This window comes from Coffea arabica, chromosome 6c (assembly GCF_036785885.1).
Source record: "Coffea arabica cultivar ET-39 chromosome 6c, Coffea Arabica ET-39 HiFi, whole genome shotgun sequence".
NCBI classification, from domain to species: Eukaryota; Viridiplantae; Streptophyta; class Magnoliopsida; order Gentianales; family Rubiaceae; genus Coffea; species Coffea arabica.
In genome coordinates, this window is record NC_092320.1 from 11,116,331 (window position 1) to 11,137,394 (window position 21,064).

Below are 21,064 nucleotides of genomic sequence, written 5' to 3' on the forward strand. Positions count from 1 at the left end.
TTTTCTTTTACTTTTTGTAATTGTGATAAAGTGAGGTATGATTTATTTACTTATTTTGAATTATTTTTTATAATGATTGGTACAATTTAATGATTTGGATAAGGGTTAAGAAGATGTTGGAAAAAATATAAAGTTTATACGAAATAGTTTTAAGCATATAGAGTTAAATTGGTGCAAGTATATTTATTTTCAAATATCTTTTTTACTTTTCAAATTTATAGTTTTATGAGATATAGTATTATGATGTAGTAGTGCTACAAGAGATTTTTTTTTTTGAATGATGATTTTTTTGAAGTGAACAAAGTAATTTAAAAATATTTTTATTTAGCAAGTATAAGGATAATTTAGGATTTTTAAAAATTTTGTTACATAAATAACAAAAGTAGGAGGGGTACGTAATATTTTTAAAACTTTAGAAATACTAGTGATATGAAGAGAAACCTCAGGGGAGGGAGGCTTCTGATATTATCCCTTACTTTTATCTTAAATGCAGTACTACAACCAATAATAGTAACACAGATTGTGCCTCTTACACAATTACATTCAAGTGCTCAAGAGTTACAGAAACTAGTGAAAAGAGAGTCTTCATTTTTTTTTGGATTTTTTTTTTTTGGCCAGGAGGGTGAAGAAAATGAAAAATTTTCTTCAACATTTAATGGCCGTCCCCATACTTTTTCTCGGAAACGGTAGAAACATATCCATACAATTATATTAGAAACACTCGGAAGTTAACGCCTATTAAACCTAGGCGGGACTCACAAAAAACCCACGCCCAACCAAATGATAGCCATCCCCATACAATCATTGGGATATTGTAACTTATGATTTATTTTTCTTTTTCAAATTATCCCTCAAGACAATAGACACCAAATCAAGCTAGAAGAAAGGTTTAATCAGACCAAAAGCAAGGACACGAGCTTGAGACATTTGAAAGATGCTCATCCAGCATGCAAAGCGAAAAAATGTCAAACACGTCTCAGCATTGTGAAGAATTCTTTTTCTAGGTGAATTTCCGGTACGAAGGAAAAGAGTCCAGAATGAATTCTAAGAATCACCATCAGCGACAATCCCAATAATGACAACATCGAAACATGACTGAGTGACTGACTATCTTTTGATTGTCCAATACATGCATGAGAACCCTCCTAATGCCTTTCCAAACATCCATAACAAGTCACGCGTATCATATGAAGTTGATTTTCACACCACATGAGAAAAGGCTTCAGGTACTTCCACGACCGATCAGTCACGCTCACTGATGGCAGTCAAGTGCTCATCGATTTCCTCGGTTGACAACACCCTGAAGATTGGGTTCTCTTTCCTCACAACACCAACCTGCAAGAACCCGACTACTTTAATGCAGCAGCTGTAACACATATGGCAAAGTAAACAAGTAGAGCCAATGTTGCAAAGGAAGTCGAGCAGAGCATTTGACTTCAACATATGTACAAATGTGGAACAAAATACTATGTGAAAACTAGATCATCCTTGTCATGTTATGAATCCAACCAGAAAAACCCACTGCCCTTCCCAACTGAAGCAAAGAACAAAACAGACTGCTAAGTACCCATATCCATCTTTTTTACGTTTTTCACTAAAATTAAACTGTAAATGTGCAATCAACTCATCAGTTAACCGACACCACCCTTCCCACCAAACAAAATAACAACAACAACAATAATAACAATAATAATAATAATAACAACAGCAGCAGCAGCAGAAACAACAACAACAATAACAACAACAACAACAACAATAATAATAATAAGATTGAAAGGAAAAAAAGAAAACACTTCTCACTAAACCTCTTACAGATCATTACTCAGATGAGTGATGCAGATCTGATATGTAAAGATGAAATCTAAAATCTGAATTGAGGCACAATGCAAATGACAAAAACTGTTACAGAAATAAATCAGGAGAAACAGTTCCGCACTAACTGTTGCACAATTTCTCATGCAACAATCAATAAAAGCACAAGAAAGAAAGAAAAATATACCTCGATCTCATTAGCCTTGAAATCTTCTTGCAGAACAGATTGCAACGCAGAAATGGCAGTCTACAAGAACAAACATATTAGACTGCAACTTTGGAATGGGGAAGGTACCTCAAGACAAGACTAGGAGTAACCTTGGTTTAGAAACAACTCCATTACAGGCTTCATTGACAATAATCTTAGTTAGGCTAATTAGAAGATGCCCATTCTAGATATATTTACACGACACGTGTGTCTCTATCCTTAGAGCTATTTTTGGTGTTTATCTCAATGTACTCTAGTAGTAATTCAATAACTGGTATGCCTGCCTTTTATTACCCTCCATGTTGATTTTCAGTCTCTCAATAAATCCTGCAATCTGAAACTGTCAATGATTGCAAGAATCTGGAGTTTTACTGACAAGGAATGGAAGCTTTACTTGAACACAGAACCCAAGCAACAGAAGGGGATGTGCACAGACATTTGAAGGATTTGGGAATACTGTCAACAGTTCTACAAATTACAACAATCTAACTGTGATATTCATAGGCTTTCCCTAAGCATGAAATCCATCTCAACTTTCATTTGTAGTGTAAATGGCTAGATGATGCTTACTGCAGGTTGCTATCTGCTGTATACTTCAGCGTACTTTTTCCCCACTAAACATATTATATTTTCACGTCCAACGATAAGTAAATAAATAAGACAGAAAAAGCAGAACACACACACACACACACACAAGGCTTTCCCTAAGCATGAAATCCATCTCAACTTTCATTTGAAGTGTAAATGGATAGATGAGGCTGACTGCAGGTTGCTATCTGCTGTATACTTCAGTGTACTTTTTCCCCACTAAACATATTATATTTTCACGTCCAACGATAAGTAAATAAATAAGACAAAAAGAGCAGAACATACACACACACACACAAGGGGGGGGGAACTATTCATGATGCTTTCTTGTCACCAGCACGTGTAAATCACCTATAACATGATGAAATAATCTTCGATAAATACAAACCTCGATGTCTCCTACTTTTTCACATATTACACAAAAATGCAGAAGTAGAGTAAGTTCTATTGTCATATGTCGAAGATCTTATTCCTCCAGTGAACTAATGCTGCCTAAACCTATCTTAGTTTGCCCAAAATTGAATACTGGACCACACTACCCTATCCATCATTTACAATTCTCTTTACAGCATCTGCTATGTCTTTCATGATTTCTACATCACCTTCAACATCTCATTTCCCACAGAGTATTTTGCCTAAATATGCAAATTTTAGTTTACTTGTATCTTTTAAGCGTCACCTGTACTTCCAGATTTTACTATAACAGTGAATGCAACAATGGCAAGGTTCCAACTTAATCACCTTCTAAGCCTTGTAAACAATACAAAGGAAAATCTGGCACCAAACGAAAATGCAAGGAACACTCTCGTCCTTTATTCGTTTTACCTGTACAGTTTCCTCATAAGAGAAAGCAGGGTCATTTTTCATTTTCTTCTCCAAGAAATTAATTGCCTCTTGATCTTTAGCTCCAGCACTGGTGGCCTGAGAATGGGAACAACAAATCAAACATCTACTACTTATAGTAGTTCACCAATTCTTTAGGCTTCCTAAAGCCAAAAGAAAAACATGACATTGCCATCTCAAGTGGTAATCAGAATCCAGAATTAAACCCATGCCAAGGGGAATATACAAATGAAGTACCACAATAAAACATCTTCAGGTTTCAATAATCAATTATACAATTCTCACAAAATTCATTTTAGATTTATTTAGACTCAAAATATAAATCAGACAAGCACTAAAAATGGTTGATTCGAAACAAGTTCAACGGAGAAAGCTTAATGAAGTTGATCAGTAAATGTTAGCTAGTGGCATCCTTGTAACTGGAGACGAGCATGCAATGAGTGATTTAGCTTAAGAGGCCCCTTTCCTCAGTCACACTAGTTGCTCATGCTTAATCATCAAACATAGTAAAAGCTGCTACTTTACTGATATATTGGAAAAAAGAAAAATTTCCAAGTACCTTGTGTCCGAAAAAATGGCCAGCTGGATCGCACTTGAATAGCTGAGGTCCTGCCTCCTCATCAATACCCAATATCATAGCAACTATGCAGTAAAAATGTATATGTTAACACTTTAACAATGAGAAAGACAATTAATTTCCAAAATTTAATACAACTGGTTCGAGACAAACCTACTCCAAGTGGCCTCATATAAGCATGTTGAGTATAAACTTGAGATTTGTCAGCAATCCTGACGTATAGGCACAGAAGCATATACAAAGATATTGTTAGCACAAAAGAAAAAAAACCTTTCACACACATGGGGGAAAAAGCTCTCAAAAGTCAAGTTTTCTAGTCAAGTTTTGCTTTTTAAGCCACCAAAAATATAAGAATAGGTGGCATAATGGCAGAGTAGTTATCAGGTACAAAATGCAAAACTTCCAAAGATGCTTGAAAATCATACAATTTCAACATTTTTCCACTATAGCCAGTTTAGATTGCAAGATTCAACAGGGTTACACGTTGATATCGAGGTTGCATAAAGAGAAATGGGCTCAATACAGAAGGAGTTCCTGAGAAACAGGATTTACAGCGATAAAAAAAATTCACTTACCATTTTGCCAATGTATCCACAGGCATCTCATAACCAAATTTGAAACGAAATTCAGCAGCCTCATTTCTAGCTTGTTGAACCAAGGTCCTTGCATCAGCTAAACAGTGAAAATAAGTATGTGATCAGCACATGATAACAAACAATGGGCACTTATTCGGGGAGCAAAATGACTACAATTTATGTCAAAACAGGAGATTACAACACAATTTCCCCTCATACTTCTCTAAACCTTAGATAAATGTTACTCTTGATAAGAAAAGATATTTTAAATTCCTAATATGTACAATATACAAAAACTTCAGCTCTGATACAGTTCAAGGTGAATCTAAACTTTGAAGGCAAGCTCAAAATTGTTTTGACAGAGGCAATGAACACTCGCCATCCTACCCTAACATATTCATATGCAATACCCATTTAAACGACTATAGCAAAATTTTCTACAACCTAGCAACATATAAATGTAAAAAGACAGTTCCCTGCTAAGCCATATTAGAAACAAGTACTAAAAGATCTAAGTAAATGCACAACTGTTACACAGTACATGAACTGCACGACATTATGTATATAAGCGTCTTCAAGGAAAGAATAAAAATCATCTCAGCTGTAACTTTGTCAATTTTCAATCTTGCTGCCTGAAATTAATAATTCTAAGAGGTTTACCCACAGCTACCACTGAAAACACCATTCCTCTAACAATCCAGGGCTATAATTGAACTCAAAGACTGAAAATTACTTATAATGTACCTATATAAAAACTCTCATTTAACTAAGCAATGTTCATAAGAACCTCAATCGGACCACAGAAGTAAAAAAAGATTAAACAATAATAAGGATAAAAATAAACAAACCTGTCATCCCAGTAGCTAAAAGTCCAAGATACTTAGTAATGGGGAACAAATGGGTGACGCTAGTCTGATCCAATAACTTGTCCTGCTCACAGGCATTTCAATTTTACATGAATCCTCCAAAATCCATAAAACATATTGCAATATTCAAGTCTCTATATCACTATTCGGCAATAAAGAAAAATAATTTAAAAAAAAAGGGAAAAAGAAAAAGAAGGAGCTAATAATTGCACTAACCGGAACTTTCTTCTGGGTAACAACACAGACGGAATCCTTCCCCCGCACGCCAATGGAGGTTATTCCGGCGGCTTTAACGGCCTTAAATGCGTACTCTGTACATATGTAAAATTAAAAACCCTAAAAAGATCAATAAACCCATTCCTCCCACCCACCGCGTCCAAAATATAAATATTTGAAACTAAAATTAGCTCCAAATTAATAAATTTGGACGCAAATTCTAAAGAAAGCTGCGGAATAGATAGTGAATAGGGTTTAAAAGAAATTTAAGGAGCTTACCGACTTGGTAGAGACGACCTTCGGGAGAGAAGATCGTGATGTGACGATCGTAACCACCTCCGCTTCCACGACTACTCATTTTTCTACTCGATTTCTTCTCCTTCCTCTTTTTTTTTTTCTTCAAATTGTTTTGCTTTAATGGATGAGTGGAACTTCAATGGTGGCAACGAAAATTGCAGTTTTCGATGAGAATTGGAAGAAAAAGAGACTGCAGACACTGATAAGCAAGGAAGAAGCTTCGGCTCCAAGACAAGTAGCCGAGCTTCCCTCACGTGGGCTTGTCCCGAAAGCAGTATTGGGCCATTCGACCTCAGGCGGATGACTTTGTTAGACCCACATGTTTTGGGTTTGAGGTACTGAAACGTACAATCCCCAGTGAGGTCTGCATACTTGAGTTGAGATTCTCGGATAAAATATACTTGATAAAACGGTAACTGTTACTTTTTTTTTTTTGGACTATAGACACAGAATATTATGTGATTTTTCTTTTATAGAAGAAAAAAAAGAAAACATAATGAAGGATGACAATGAAAGTGGATGCCCACGATTGTCCGTCCCGTGGAGGGAGAAATGGAACGAGGCAAGACGGGACGGGAACGGAGAGAATTTTCTCCCCTCGTTTTAAATGGGACAAGGGGCGAGGAATGATACCTCCTCCTTGTCCACTGCTCCATTTTATTAATATAAATAATACCTCCTCCTTGTCCACCGCTCCATTTTATTAATATAAATAAGTGTAATATAATATGCAATCTAATAATAATAAATTTAAAATATTTGACAACTAAACAAAACCTTTATCTCATTTTTATCCAAATTCCTAATTGATATTTGACACAAATATGTTACGCATTTTATGAGTATTTTCAAATGTTATCTATACAATCTAATCGAGTTGCTTAATTTTCTTGGTATTTTATTTAACACTTTTCTTGTTTCATTTTTTTCGGCTTCATATTTTATTTTATTTTTTGAATTTAGTTTGATTTATCGAATAAAAGCTTTTGAAAAAAAAAAAAACCAAATTATCACCTGCAAGTACCTACAAAGAAGCAGGGCAGGGAGAACGGAGGCGGGGTACATGGCAGAGGTAGGAGGAGTTTTTTGACAACAGGGTAGGGGACAGGGGAGGGATCTCTCTTCCCAAACCTGTCCCATTGCCATCCCTAAACATAATGGGTCAAGAAAAAGAAAAACGACCTCTCTCCTAAGTTAACCGTGAACCACACATCATCTTTGCTGAAAGCGGACATACAATGAGCAAATGCCAGCCACCTTCGCCTGGCTGAAGGACTAAAGAGATGAAGAGGAAAATAGGCAAAATGAGGTGAAGAATTATCAAATTCAACCTATTGGTTTCTCACCCTCTTATCAGGATTCTTGTGATCTCTACTAGGAGGTTGCTTTCTTGATTTCAAATTTTTGTTATCATTTGGATTTCGGCTATTGATGAAATCAGAGAAAGATGGAATTGGTGGCAACTTCTTGTCTTCAGAAGCATGTTGCAATGCTCTTAAAGGGGTTTCTGATCCGCTGCTGTCATGCAAATTTTCATCTGTAACTATGGACTTGCCACCTGATGGAGATACTGAAGGCAAAGAGCAATCTGACTTTGCAATCATAGCACTGCATCCAGGACTTTGGCTGCTGTTGAGCCTATTCACTAATTCTTCCGAGTTTGCTGTAGAGATCCATCTCACGGTACTTGCTAATTGAGATAAATAAAAAGATTTGCCACTCTTCCCATACTTCTTGTGACACTCATTTTCAAGTGTCCTGGCAGATGCTTCATAATCAATCCTGCAAAGCAACAAGGAAAAATTGAGACGACAGGAAATCAAAAGCTATACCAGCCTAGCGGTGGGTACCGTTCTAAGCATTCAACTCTTCACCTAGGTGTCCAAATAAAAAGTGGAGGGGAGGCGGGGGAAGGTTGGGCAGAGTGGGAAAGAGGCATACCGTAAAACATCGAGCTTTTGCTGCTTTTGCTTCATTGTATTTAATAATCTTTGCTTGCCAGCCTCTCTTAATGCTTCTGTTATGTTGTTCTTATCCATCTTGTGTACCTGTTCGTAGGAAACATTAGCGAAATGCAAGCTAAAGAAGAGATTAACCAAGTTATCATGCTACTGAAAAAATAGATGACATCAAACCAATTCATAAGCCTAAAATATTCCCATCTGAAGCTTAACAGTATTAGTATGTAAGATTGCAGGTGCATTATACATTGTCCATCAGCTTCATTAAGTAAAGCTCAATACCAGTATGCAGTATCAGTTTCATAGTTTAATTGTTAGCCCTCAGGGACAATGTACAGCGTAGCAAGACAAGCAAATTTATCAAGGTGATTGTGATTAGTAGGAGAAGCAATATTTTACCATGTATCAGGCTATTGACAGGCAATGTCGAAGAGCCTATAAAATTGAGTCCACGCATAGAGATTGACTTGGAAAGAACAGAATATCTACCTGTTTGTCGGGCAAGTCATTTCGATAATAACTCTCTTCTGCACGTTGCAACAATTCAATCCTATCATGCAGGCTTGAATTTGTAACTGATCTTGATTTGAACATGTTCTTTGGACTGTCAACATCTGAATTTTCTCGTATCAACAACAAAAAGCTTTCAGGGTTCTATATCAACACATCACTACATGCAGATGAACACACAAGAACTGCTCTTCCAGAAAATTTTAGTTAAATTTGAGGTATACCATCAGCATCAGATATATCTTCTTCTGATCCACTTGCTTCTTCATCACGACTCCAGAACTCAGAAATCTGTTCTTCATCATGGAGATTTGCAGAGCTGCAAGGCAACATACATCCACACATGTCAACCAGCTAAAAGGGAAGAAGGCAAGCAACCGGCCATAAGCTTTTGTCAAAAGAGCTGGGATAAAAGCTAAAACAACTATCCGAAATCAGAAAAAGAAAAATAAGGAGAGCAGATATACAAGAACCCGGAGCACCTCATGCAGTCAAAAAACTGTCTAACTTTCAGCAAAATCTGTAAATCTTTTAACAAGTTCAGCAATACAGTATATGGAAATGGAGTTACTTATCAGATTTGGCTGCAGATAGCCATAAGTCTAAAGAGCATAACATGTAACAATGATCAAATCATATAATTCATTTCATAGTTTCTGCCAATTTATTTAATAAAATGATTTAGCAACATGTCCTCATCAACAGCAAACTAAGCCTAACTACTGTTTAAGTAGTCTTGAACAAAATGTACTCTGCTCTTTCAAAAATACTATCCTTCAAAGCTACAGATGCAAAGTGTACTAGCCAAAACACATCTGTAAATAGTATGGGTCACCATAAATCACGTTAAACATATGTGAGAAGACTGCATTAAAGCATATTATAAAAAGCACACAAGCCTCAATGGATGGTAAAAATGGAATAACAAGGCTAGGAAATTAATTGGTCGACTTGGAAAATATTCCACAGAGCACTTTGGCCCATGTGCAGACTATGATCCTTCTTGCAGCTGGAATAGCATCACTCAGAAAGGAGAGACTTTTTAATCAACAGACTGTAACACAGTTTTACTCATTCTAATGCTCCAAAGGAACTCTGAAGTCTTGGGTTATTGCTTATGTAGCTACCGAGTATTTGCTTCATTCCAAAAACTATGGATTAGCTGTTTTTGGGGGGTGTTTTTGAAATAATTTACTGTGGTATTTGAAAAACTTTTACTGTAGATATTTTTGGTGGTGTTTTTGGGATGCATTTTGGGGTATTTTTAGAATTTAAAATTTGTTTAGGGTATTTTTTGAAAATTGAACCAACCAAAACCGCCACCAACCCCTCCCTCCTCCTCTCCTCCCTCCTCAATTATGCAGAAGAAATAGCTTTCATAGATTATTTTATAAACAATGGCCAAGTTCAACGACTTACAGACATGACAAGTTTACTAGCTATAGATAGACTGGAAAAGCTAAAAGGTCATCAAGGAATTGGTTAATCAAACAAGACAGAAAGAAAAGTTTTGGTATAATCATCATAGTTTTGTCATCTTAAATTTAGTCTACCTTGAAAAAACAAAGCAAAGGACTTACCAACTATCTCATTAGAAACATCTGATCTAGACCAGCTAGACCAATCATGCAGAAGAGTTTTCAACTATCAAAAAGAAACTACAACTTGTATTCAAGTAAAAGTAATCTCATTTACACTAAAGTTGATGCATACACGTACATCTGATACAATTAGAATTTGAGCTACCTGCTGATGAATATTCTGGAGGAATGATTTCTAAAAGTGCAAGCACTTGTAAGCTCCCCCAAATACTTGGAAACCAAATGAGGATCCTTGCATGCATCACAGGTTTTTCCACATAATGACGCAGGTACCTACTTTTCAAAGATAACACGAGAGGTATCACTCAAGCATCTAATAATGGTCCAAAATACAAATAGGAATGGAAAGACTAGTAGACACCAGCAGTTATCACCTGTTCTCCAAAACTCTCAAGGATCTTCTTCCTACGGCAACCAGAGTTTTCGCAATATTCAACCATCTTCACGAATTATGAAGTCAAGATCCATATGAATCAGACACAAAACATCACATCTAGAATTATAGAGGCCTCAAAAACTACCTGTCTAAAGTCTGCCAAGGATTTCTTTGAGGTATCATCCTGCAAGCTTGAGGACCGTGACCTATTGTTCTTAGCAGTACCCAGAATAAATTCCTTGAATATGGTTGAAAAGAATCAGAGTAAATTTCCAGAGCTTGATAGTCAAAATGGGAAATATGAAATTTGTGTTGGCAAAGCATAATATTAACCATTCTCTTCCTGTCATCCACTCCATAATACAAAAGACTTCTTGATGGCAACTGATCACGCCCTGCTCTACCTGACTCCTGATAAAAGGCCTCCATGGACTTGGGAATATTGAAATGGCAGACAATTCTGACATCCTTTCGATCTATACCCTAAAATTATTGTCCAGGAACCAAGTCAGCAACAAAACCTACTGGAGCTTGCTAGATTTTCTAACAAAAAAGAAGACGTACAAGTTGCATACCATCCTGCAATGAAGTCACCAACTCAAGGATCAACCGAAGTTGCTCGAATGGAAATTGATAGAGAACAAAGCAGACAAGATTGAACAACCAAGATTAATCAGAAAAATTGGAGCATAACATCAGAGCATACAGGAAAAGAAAAAGGAAAAAAAAAGAGTGCTAGAACAACACAAATTATTGCTATAATTTTAGAACTTCCATATGAGGAGCCCTTTCCTTCTTTTATTTTTTCCTTTTTTTCCCCTTATCCTTGAATTACAATTTGTCATGAAAGATGTAATCTGTTTAAGGTATTGATAACTTGTCCACGAACAACAATGGCAATATTGTAATTGAGAAGAGTTTCAAAAGATTGCATCAATTACTTAGATTAATGTCTAAGTCCTGGTCCACAGTGTTTAAAATAAAGAGCTTCAGTGGCAAGTACAAATTCACAAAAAAATTAATTCTGGAAAATGAAAAGATCAACTTTACACTTAGAATGACCATACCCAAAGGCCACAGTTGCCACGACAACCTGTGTTTTTGCTGAAATCCAATCATCCAATATAGAGCTCCTCAATTTACTGTTCAGTCCAGCATGATACGCTGAAAGCACAGCAACATCAGTACGGATTACAGGAAGCCCAAAAACTAAAGATGGTAAAACAACAAGCTGTGTTACCAGCACAGGTAACTCCATGTTTTGATAGATGAGAAGCCAGGTCATCACAAGTTGTACGTTCAAGACAGTAAACAATTCCACAGATATCTCCATGTGATTTAAGGAAATTACATAAGTCAGCATATGGGTCATCCATAAGGTCCTTGTATCGAACTGCATCATGAAGAAAGCTAATAAGACAGGCAGATTGAAATTTCATAGACATACCCTGTAAATTGAATACACACTTTCCAACAGAGACACACAGTGAAAAGAAATTCTAACATAAACTAAATGACATGAAATCAGTATGACATATTGTTCAGTCTCCTCATTTCGCTAATCTCTGAATCCACCGGGCTCCTTTTAGTCTGTATTTCTGTTTCTGCTTTTCACACTAGAATTTGATAGGGATGACCCACACCAGCTCTATACTTTAAAGAAAGAACATTGGTTTATACATTAAGGCTGTTATCAGTGACCACACCTGAAATTGACCGCACTATCTTAACATTCCCATCTGTCAAACTTCAAATCAGTAAGTAGACAATATTTTCAGGTGGTGCTAAACTTCTTTATAAAGTTACTTCAGCTTATAGCATCTCACCTTTGGAAACCTCCAGTAAGAAGGCTACATATCATATACATGTCTTTGAGAAACTCTCCCTGAAGGTTTAAGATGCCAATTGCCATGACCAAAACATTAGCCATGACCAAAACACTTGAAAATTCATTCTGTTTGGATAGACAATTACTTGTGCAAATTTATTTGATTGCATCATAAACACATTTTCCAATCACCTTTTTTATCTCACATGCATAACATCAAAAGAATGCTACAGTAAATTTTTCAAAAAATTATTCGAAATAATCTCTTATCCAAACACACTTACATTATTTTTCATTTTAAGAAGCCACGTTAATTGTTTTTCAAGGTACAAAATTACAAAAGCCATCAGCAAATTTAAACCAAAAAGGGGGAAAAAAGAAACTAACTCTATGAACATTTAAGGAATGCTTTTATTAGGCCAAAAGATCATCTGATATAAATATTCTCACAGGATGAAGACCTTGTCTATAGAATTTTAAGTTATAATAAAGAGATCAAGCAAAATGCCTGAATCTTCTCAGCAAACCAATTCTCTATAAAGGAAATTTTCTAGTTTTGTCCTTAAGAAAATCATATCAGAACCTACCATCCTACACCTTTCCAAAAGACGTATTTGAATAAATTAATGTATAAGTGTCAGATTGTACTCGAGTCTTTTCCTTAATGTGCCGCATTGTCATGACAACAGAAAAGCCATAGAGATTCACTGACCATGCTAGGTTAAGACAATGTGGATGAGTGATCCACGTAGACCATTAAAACATAAACGGATACTCATGCAGCTCAGCAAACACAAATAGTTAATGGATGCAATCGAAAAGAATTCCAAAATTACAGTAAAGCAAACCACATTGTGCTGACCTTCATAATAAATATTTGGACGGTTGAAGGATGATTTCAGCACCAATGGGTTATGCAAGGACAACGACTCTATGACATCCTTCTGAACTCTGAAAGGAGTATGCAGTAAAGAAATACTTTCTCCAACTTCCATCAAAAAGAAGATAATTGAAAAAAGGTTAAGAGAAAAAAGCAACAACTATTTCATATAACAACTTTCATTCTTGAGTCAAAAGAAGTATACTCACTGAACAATTGCCGTCTAAGATTAGTAACAATAAGCAAATTTAAAAATGATATTTCATAATTCCATGAACACACTCAAAACTACAAGGAACTAAAGCATACAAAGGGGAATTGAGCTTGAAGATGATTTAATTTAACATTTTAACAGAATTAGTGGAAGGAGTACAAGAAGCATCTGGATCCATTGCTTTGAACAACTAAATTTGAACTAGAAATTCAACTTTAAGTTGAAAAAATGAAACTTACTTTGGGACAGCAGTTGCTGTCAAAGCCAACAAGGGTATGCCAGGCAGTCGGTTCCTTAAAGAAGAAAGCTTCCTGTAGCTGGGCCTATTACACACCAGTGAGAAGTTACAAGCAAAAACAAAAATTAATAACAGGATAAGGAAGTACATTGTCCACAAAAAGCTTAAACTATTTACACATCAGCAAGCAGCATATACCCCAATACCATTTGGTTAAATTGTCATGGTTTTCATGCAACACTTTTATGGTTGGGATATTAAGTAAAATTTATAAGAGCCTATTTATGTGAACAAAATATAGATGCCCTAAAACAAGGCATCATCACTAAAAGTCAGTATGCCAACGTTAGGATATCTCCTGTCTCCTCTTTTACAATCGATTTGAAGGTTCCAGAAACATACATATCTAAAAAAGGTGGGAAGTTGATAAAAAGTAAGCTCCTTAAATTGAAGGAAATAAGATGACCTAAAAATCACAAGACACATTAGATTCAACTTTTTCGAGGAAGAACATAATTGAGCATCAAAGAGCACATACATGGGACTCCTTTTTATATTTTATATTTTACTTTAAATTTATTTTTATTATATTTCATTTTATTTTTTGGGGGGAGAAGGGAAAGGAGATTGGAGTTTTGACACCAAATTCCACCAAAAGTTGTTCTACCTTTGCTTTAATGGATGATAACTTTGTGAACTTATAGTGTTTCATTTTGTGTGTGACTTCACTAAAGTTCCTGTGTATATATCTACTTCAAAGACCGAAATCTTCTGCAAAGTAGAAAGAAAATACATATAATAATGGCCATCTAGGTGGGCCATCTGAAAAGGAAGATACTTCTCAAGTTCATCTTCCGTGTTAATAAGTATTGGAGTTTGAAACCAGAAAACAGTAAAAAGAGATATCTGAATAATTGTCATGGCCTCAGAGGCATTACCTGAAGTCATGGCCCCATGTCGAAATGCAATGTGCCTAAAAGTTCGAACAGCACTGATGGTTATAAATTAACTTCAGAAGCATCTTAAAAAAGAGCTACAAACCCAACTATAGCAGTTTGTCAAACCTCATCAATGGCAATAAGATTCAGCAATGCTCTAGCATGGATCTTGGTCAATTTTGACATAAATCCTGATGTCGCAATCAGTTCTGGTGTCACATACAACAACCTTAAGGATGGCTTTCCAGACTCAATGTCTTCATAAATCTGTAAATTCAAAACAAAGATGTCGTCATGAGCACAATGTCTCAATTATGCGTGATTATCAACTTATAAAGACTTACCAATGGGCTTTTGACATTTAAAGAATCATGTATTCAGGCTGCTATTGAGAATTAAAGATGACCATATACACAAGAAAAGTACCTTGCTTTTAACTTGTGCAGTTTGGGTTGAAGAAAGATATTCTGCAGCTATTCCTTTCGCTTTCAATGCCATTACTTGATTTTCCTGTTTAAAATAGATATATTAACTAGAATCTACCTACATACAGCATCTTATATATAAGCACACAATATAACAACAGCAACAAATTCTGAATACACTTACCATTAGGGCTGCATGAAAATGGAGAAGGAGAACGAAACAAAAGCAATGAGATCTCCTAGCATTTGAAAATAAAAGAAAAAAGGTATTTCGTAGTTTAAACTTTCTCTATGGAAAACACGTTTAAGGTAACAAATATGGACCTATCAAAGGGCTGACAACAAGCACAATGCCGGTTTTTGCCAGGGCGGGAATTTGATAACACAGCGATTTCCCTCCACCAGTTGGCATAAGACAAAAGCAATCCCTTCCTAAATTCAAACCAACACAAACATTCAGAATAGTGGGATAATCAAGTTACTATATTTCAAATCACACGAGACTTTTAATAAGCCTGTAGAAAGAAAAACAAAAGAAGGGAGTTCAAGAAGTTTTGAATGGGCAGACCATACTACTAAAAGTGAATAGCTAGACGAACCTGAAAGTACCGCTTCAATAGCTTCCAGTTGCTTTCCACGAAACTCGGAATGCCCAAAATGCCACCTGAGGAGCTTTACTAAAGCTTCCTTGCCAATTTTTTGTTTCTCAGGCCCACATATATTTTGCACTGGTAACGGTGATTTCTTCATTATCTTTCACCAGCCCCCAACCTATAGCATAACAGAAACCCACCCAACATAAAAATTCCTTAGTCTGAATATCCATTCACGCACACAAAATCATCAGCATTTTCCCATCAACCAGAAAGACGGGATGCGCAACGAAAGAAAGAAATTAAGAAAAGCTTGATTCTCATAAAATTTGGACTGCATAAGTGAAAGAAACAAAAAAAAAAAGAAAAAAGAACAAATGAATTAAAATATGAAGAACTAAACAATCCAGGATTAATTGACAAATTTAACAACAAATGCATCAGAATGTAAGATTATAGTCGGTCGGGGGGAGGGGGAGAACCTGAAACTGGGAGAATCGCAGTGGAGACGCCAAAGGGGGGGGGGGTTTTGCCGCGAAAAATGAGACAGATTCTGGCTCGTGAGAGTGGAAGGCAATTTGGTGCGAGGAAATATTGAAGGTTAGTAGCGTAGTCTTGGACACGTTACACGGACCGGGGAATTTTGGGTGGTGTTTGGATTGTTAGTTTTCTATTGAAATTTGGTGCGAGTAAATATTGAAGTTTAGTAGCTAATTCTGAACATATTATATGGGGGAATTTTTTTTTTCTTTCAAAAGTGGTATTTGGATTATTAAGTTTCTGTCAAAAAAATTTTATATTTTTTATGAATATATTTTTCAATTATTTTTTTTACTTCACATTATAATATATCATTTTTATAAAAATTTCAAAAAAATAGCAATCTAAACGGGATCTTAGAATCCTCAACTTTGCTTAATTGGACATATTACCAAGTATGGTCCTTCATGTAATGAAACCACGCATCATTCTAGATTTTAGAAACTGCTACCAAATGGAAGCTTGCAAGTACATGGGACGGACATCTTTAGTGCACAAAATTACTTGCTCAACGGATGAAGGTAGCAACAAAAGATGGCCAAGATTAGAACATCAGCATTTATCTTGATGGACTTCATCACATCAGAACAAAGCTTGGCAGGCGAAGGGACACCACATTTACGAGTGACGACCCTGAACTGTAAGCCAACAATTGAATTGAATTCGTGGGTGATAAGGCTATTACTGAGTTGAACATTCTAGGCAACCATATGCCTTGCAGCATCAGTCTAAGAGAGCATGTTCCACATCAATTTTCACAGAGGCAAGGAAGTAGTCGATAGACTAAAAAAGGCGGCGAGGCACGGTGATTTCAGCGCCTCAAAAGTGCCCAGTGGCATGCCATGAAGTGAATATGCGGACAAAAGACTGAAATCAGCACATTAGACGAAATAGGGTACACAGGCATGGTGAGCATTAAACACAATGACGGGCATCATGCATGAGTACTCGTCAAGAATACACGTCTTCTGATATTATTTCGACAACTTTCGCTGCCCAGATGACATAATTCTGAAAAATTCGTAAAACACCCAAGCATGGCGGGCATCATGCATTAACAAGACTGTGACAAGCACTAGTCGAGCAGCAAAATTTTTGCATTTGCTAAACTTTGCACAAGCCAGGTCAAACACATGGTTTGCTCCAATTTAGTTAGGGTAATACTGTAACGGGCGTGCCCCAGTTTAAGTTGCCGAGCTTTTGAAATGCTCAATTGTTGGCTGAAGAGACGTCTCCTTTTCAAAGATGTTTTGCCATTTGCCACGAAAGTTGCTTCCGCCATTAAGAATTGCTTGTTGCCTTCCGCACGAAGCCTTTAATATCAAAATCCTCAGTCCCATTCTTTGTTATAACACCCTGAGGATTACAGGTTCTTCAGTTTCAAATGCCAAAGAAAGCAGTACAAATGCGGGTGTGCCTGTGCATATGAATAAGAGAGAGAGTTACCTTTTCTGTGATGATTCCGCTAATTATATCAGCAGGGGTAACATCAAAAGCTGGATTCCAAACAGCAATTCCAGAAGCAGCGACCTGTTCCCCAAGTCCACCGCGTGCATGCAACACTTCTTTAGGAGATCTTTCTTCTATGACAATTTCTTCTCCAGAGGTAATGGATAAGTCAATGGAAGTAAGTGGTGCAGCTACTAGAAATGGAATATTGTGGTGCTTTGCACAAAGAGCAAGGCTGTAAGTACCAATCTTGTTGGCTGTGTCACCTATTATTCCAGAAACGGAGTTAAAAAAAGTACATGTAAGTTTGAGATTACCAACTGAATACAAGATAAATGTCAAAAATACCATTAGCGGCCACACGGTCGGCTCCTACAACAACAGCATTGACTCGACCATCCTTCATTAGTGCTGCAGCAGCAGAATCTACTAATAGAGTGGCAGGAATTTTCTCGTAAACCAACTCGAATGCTGTCAGTCTGGATCCCTAACAAACACAAAAAAATTGAAGAAATTATAGACACCCATCTGACTGATATATACCAAAATCATGAGCTCCACAGACCATGACAACGAGAGTATTTTTATGAATTTGCTATCCTGCATTTCTCCAGCAAAATTGACTCTGCTGAAGTAGGAATATAACTCCATCATGGTCCTATTTTTTTCATTCAATGTCTATTCTCTTTTGGCGCTCTCACCAGGTTAGACAGGGAGAGTTCAACAGGGCTTAATACGCTTATCCATGTCCAACATAGGCAGAAGCAAAGATAAATGGGTATACATTTAGCCTTTTATAAATGTGTAAATGGTTTTTAAACCATGTTGACTTACAAGGAGTTCATGATTCGAGTATTTCCAACCCATGCATGCAATCAGAGAAGTAAAGGAGGAGAAGAAGAAGAATTTCACTTCTACATATGTCAGACATCCTTTTTTTTTTTTTTTTTTTTGCAGAACCCTCACTGGTACACTAAATTTAGACAGTGATAAAGGGAACAAAAACCTATAACTCACTTGATTGAATGGACGTGTTTCAGTACAGTATGCCCTTTCTAACACTCCTTCAGCATGAAGTGCACGAATCACACCTAAAGCAGTCCCATATCCAGCTGTTGCGAGACTATTAGAAACATGAAAAACAACAATTAGAAAGCCTCTAGATGAGAAGATCAGTTGCCATGATCCAATTGAGTTCCCATATGATTATGGCAGCGTTCATAGAAATTACCTGCCAGTATTGCAATGGGTCAAAACCGATATCCTGTCAAAGTCTTTCAGTTGGTGCAGAAGAAATCCAGCTCCATAGGAGCCAATTGCTTTATTTGAGGCAACATCATCTTGAAGCATTATCTCAGCGGCTTCTATGTAAGCCTAACACAAAAACATTAATCTTTCATAATGTGGTCTGACTTCAATTTAGATCTATGAACCAAAAACTTCAGAGCTTCTATGCATATGTATATTCCAAAAGCATCTCCATGAGTCAGAAGATTTATGGAAGTCATGTAATGAAGTACAAGGCAACAACTAAACATAATCATGATACACATAGTTTTGGTGTGGACAAATTATTTTACACATAATAAATTGCTTGCCAAAAAAGTAGTGGACACCCTCACCATTCTCTCCGTGTGTAGTTTAAAATAGACAATCAACAACAGTGCAAAATGAGAAGAGAGGCCAGAGAAGCCATACAAGGGTGTACTACAGTCCTTTGCAGCTTTTCTAGTTCAATAAAGGACAAAAAATAAGAAGCAATGGCTGCTCAAGTGAGACAAAGCAATGTAATTACCTGAAAGACACCCATAGTGTCTTTAGCAGTGGAAGCAGCCTTTGATACAACTTCCTTGAGTTTGGATGCAGCATCTGAAAGGTTTACAGCCGTTGGACGACTGCAATACAAACTAGTTTTAATCCCAGAAAAGGAAACAGACCATGAAGTATTTTAATTGTATTAGAATAACTGTACCTGGAGACAAGATATTCCAGTTTCTTTCCAAGGAAAGATGCTGCATCATCAGATGTCCCACTAAAATCTTTTAGGTTAGATACTTCTACTGCCAAGGAAAGAGCAGCAGCAATAGCAATAGCAGGTGCACCACGAACAACCATATCCCTTATAGCAACCCTGATACAAAATATGAAGAAAAGGAAGATTATAACCGAGCGCTCAATTGTTTTCTTGACAAGCATGCACGTGCACAAGAAATAAACATTTTTGAAGCATATCAAAGGGCCTAACCACAGTATAATTCATGAAAAAAAAAGATACTACTAGGGTCAGCAGAAAATTGAATGAGATATCAGAACAAGCAAGATGGATAATGCAGCAAAACATCTTGTTTTAAAGTCACTACAAGGCAATGGAATTTGGAAATAGCCAATCCAGCCAGCAATGGAGGTGCATCTCATATTCAACAGTGTCGAAGATTTCCTGTTTATTCATTTTCATTTGAATTAGATGTCAATGCATAAAGAATGCAAGTAAACCCCAAAATTTGTAATATCTACCATTCCTTTCGTGCAAATAAGTGTGTAACTATCATGCATCAGTAGACAGCCAATACTTCCTGACAACCAAGGAAAAACCTCGAGACTTCCTATGAAGGGAGGATCAAAGGAAACTAAATATTAAGATGTTTACTTGAATACAAAGCTCTCTGTAATTGTGGGGAAAAAATGATGCAAAACTTCAGTTGCACATGAGACTCCTGAAAAAACTAGATGAAGATGCTTTCCAGCGATGTAGTAAAATTCGCAAGAATCCTATCATGTATGATTATTTAACCTGCTTTATCAGGAATAACATGAAGCAAACTGCTATTTCCTACTGTCCCCGTTATGCTGATTCACATGACTTCCATTGATTTCATTTTCTCCTATCAAATAGTAAACCATAAATGCACTAAAATTTTGACGCTCCAAAACATTCAATCGACAATAACGGCAAGGATAGAAAAGCCCAGGTTGACCATAGCATCGAATTTCTTCAAGAAAAAAATTTTCAAATTCAGAAAGCTAAAACCCCAAAAAAAAAAAAAAAAAAAAAAAGTTACCATCCATCATTTGTGTCTTGAATATCCAAATAGATTGTCTCAAGTGGAAGTTTCCTCTGTTCAACCACCAACATTTAACGAACCAATTAACTACCAAAACAGAAACAGACACCAAAAAAACAAAAAAAAACACAAAAAATCTTTCTTAGTTATAGACTTGGATATATACACGTTCGTACCTGATCAAGCAATTGAAGCGAACCACGCTTGTAAAGGATGGCCTGCAGAGAATTTTGCTTTTCTACTCTATTTTCCATCGGGTTAACCTTCAACTCAACTCAAATTCTCGATAATTACTGCCCGGAACAGGCAAATAGGTAATCAAATCCCTGATTATAGAGCTAATTTAGACGGGCTACAGTTGAATTCTAGCTTTACAATGCTGGTGCTCCACCCAAGCGGACATCGACTCTCGCGTGGACAAACAGCAAGAGCAAGAAAAGCAGCAGAATAATAAGTAAAGTAGTCAA

The 21,064-nt window shown here is 36.5% G+C and overlaps 3 protein-coding genes across 6 annotated transcripts; all 3 read right to left on the reverse strand.

Annotated features, from left to right (window-relative positions):
* Positions 1-926: 926 nt before the first annotated feature.
* LOC113692988 (proteasome subunit alpha type-6) lies at positions 927-6,194 on the reverse strand. Its single transcript, XM_027211580.2, has 9 exons — positions 5,965-6,194; positions 5,686-5,780; positions 5,452-5,533; positions 4,604-4,700; positions 4,182-4,240; positions 4,011-4,093; positions 3,434-3,529; positions 2,000-2,059; positions 927-1,335 (listed from the first exon to the last, which is right to left on the reverse strand). The coding sequence occupies exons 1-9, from the start codon at positions 6,041-6,043 to the stop codon at positions 1,243-1,245; spliced, it is 744 nt and encodes a 247-aa protein (XP_027067381.1). The 5' UTR covers positions 6,044-6,194; the 3' UTR covers positions 927-1,242.
* A 772-nt stretch (positions 6,195-6,966) lies between these two features.
* On the reverse strand, positions 6,967-16,227 carry LOC113693783 (ATP-dependent DNA helicase Q-like 3). 3 transcript variants are annotated; one of them, XM_027212472.2, is made up of 20 exons: positions 16,029-16,227; positions 15,553-15,724; positions 15,278-15,385; positions 15,138-15,145; positions 14,955-15,038; positions 14,655-14,795; positions 14,529-14,563; positions 13,592-13,675; positions 13,121-13,209; positions 11,671-11,823; positions 11,498-11,594; positions 11,006-11,009; positions 10,764-10,913; positions 10,576-10,668; positions 10,429-10,494; positions 10,200-10,327; positions 8,678-8,772; positions 8,433-8,557; positions 7,924-8,030; positions 6,967-7,764 (listed from the first exon to the last, which is right to left on the reverse strand). In XM_027212472.2, exons 2-20 carry the CDS (start codon positions 15,701-15,703, stop codon positions 7,314-7,316), a joined length of 2,169 nt encoding a protein of 722 aa, XP_027068273.1. In that variant the 5' UTR covers positions 15,704-15,724; positions 16,029-16,227; the 3' UTR covers positions 6,967-7,313. The 3 variants fall into 3 exon arrangements, with proteins under 3 accessions (XP_027068273.1, XP_071908955.1, XP_027068275.1); XM_072052854.1 differs by lacking the exons at positions 15,138-15,145; positions 16,029-16,227 and having other exon boundaries at positions 8,433-8,566; positions 15,553-15,580; XM_027212474.2 differs by lacking the exons at positions 15,278-15,385; positions 15,553-15,724; positions 16,029-16,227 and having other exon boundaries at positions 8,433-8,566; positions 15,138-15,257.
* A 768-nt stretch (positions 16,228-16,995) lies between these two features.
* On the reverse strand, positions 16,996-21,025 carry LOC140008455 (methylthioribose-1-phosphate isomerase-like). 2 transcript variants are annotated; one of them, XM_072052863.1, is made up of 9 exons: positions 20,774-21,025; positions 20,595-20,650; positions 19,508-19,666; positions 19,331-19,430; positions 18,767-18,909; positions 18,553-18,658; positions 17,884-18,022; positions 17,533-17,801; positions 16,996-17,442 (listed from the first exon to the last, which is right to left on the reverse strand). In XM_072052863.1, the coding sequence occupies exons 1-9, from the start codon at positions 20,849-20,851 to the stop codon at positions 17,368-17,370; spliced, it is 1,125 nt and encodes a 374-aa protein (XP_071908964.1). In that variant the 5' UTR covers positions 20,852-21,025; the 3' UTR covers positions 16,996-17,367. The 2 variants fall into 2 exon arrangements, with proteins under 2 accessions (XP_071908964.1, XP_071908965.1); XM_072052864.1 differs by lacking the exon at positions 20,595-20,650.
* Between the last annotated feature and the right edge of the window lie 39 nt (positions 21,026-21,064).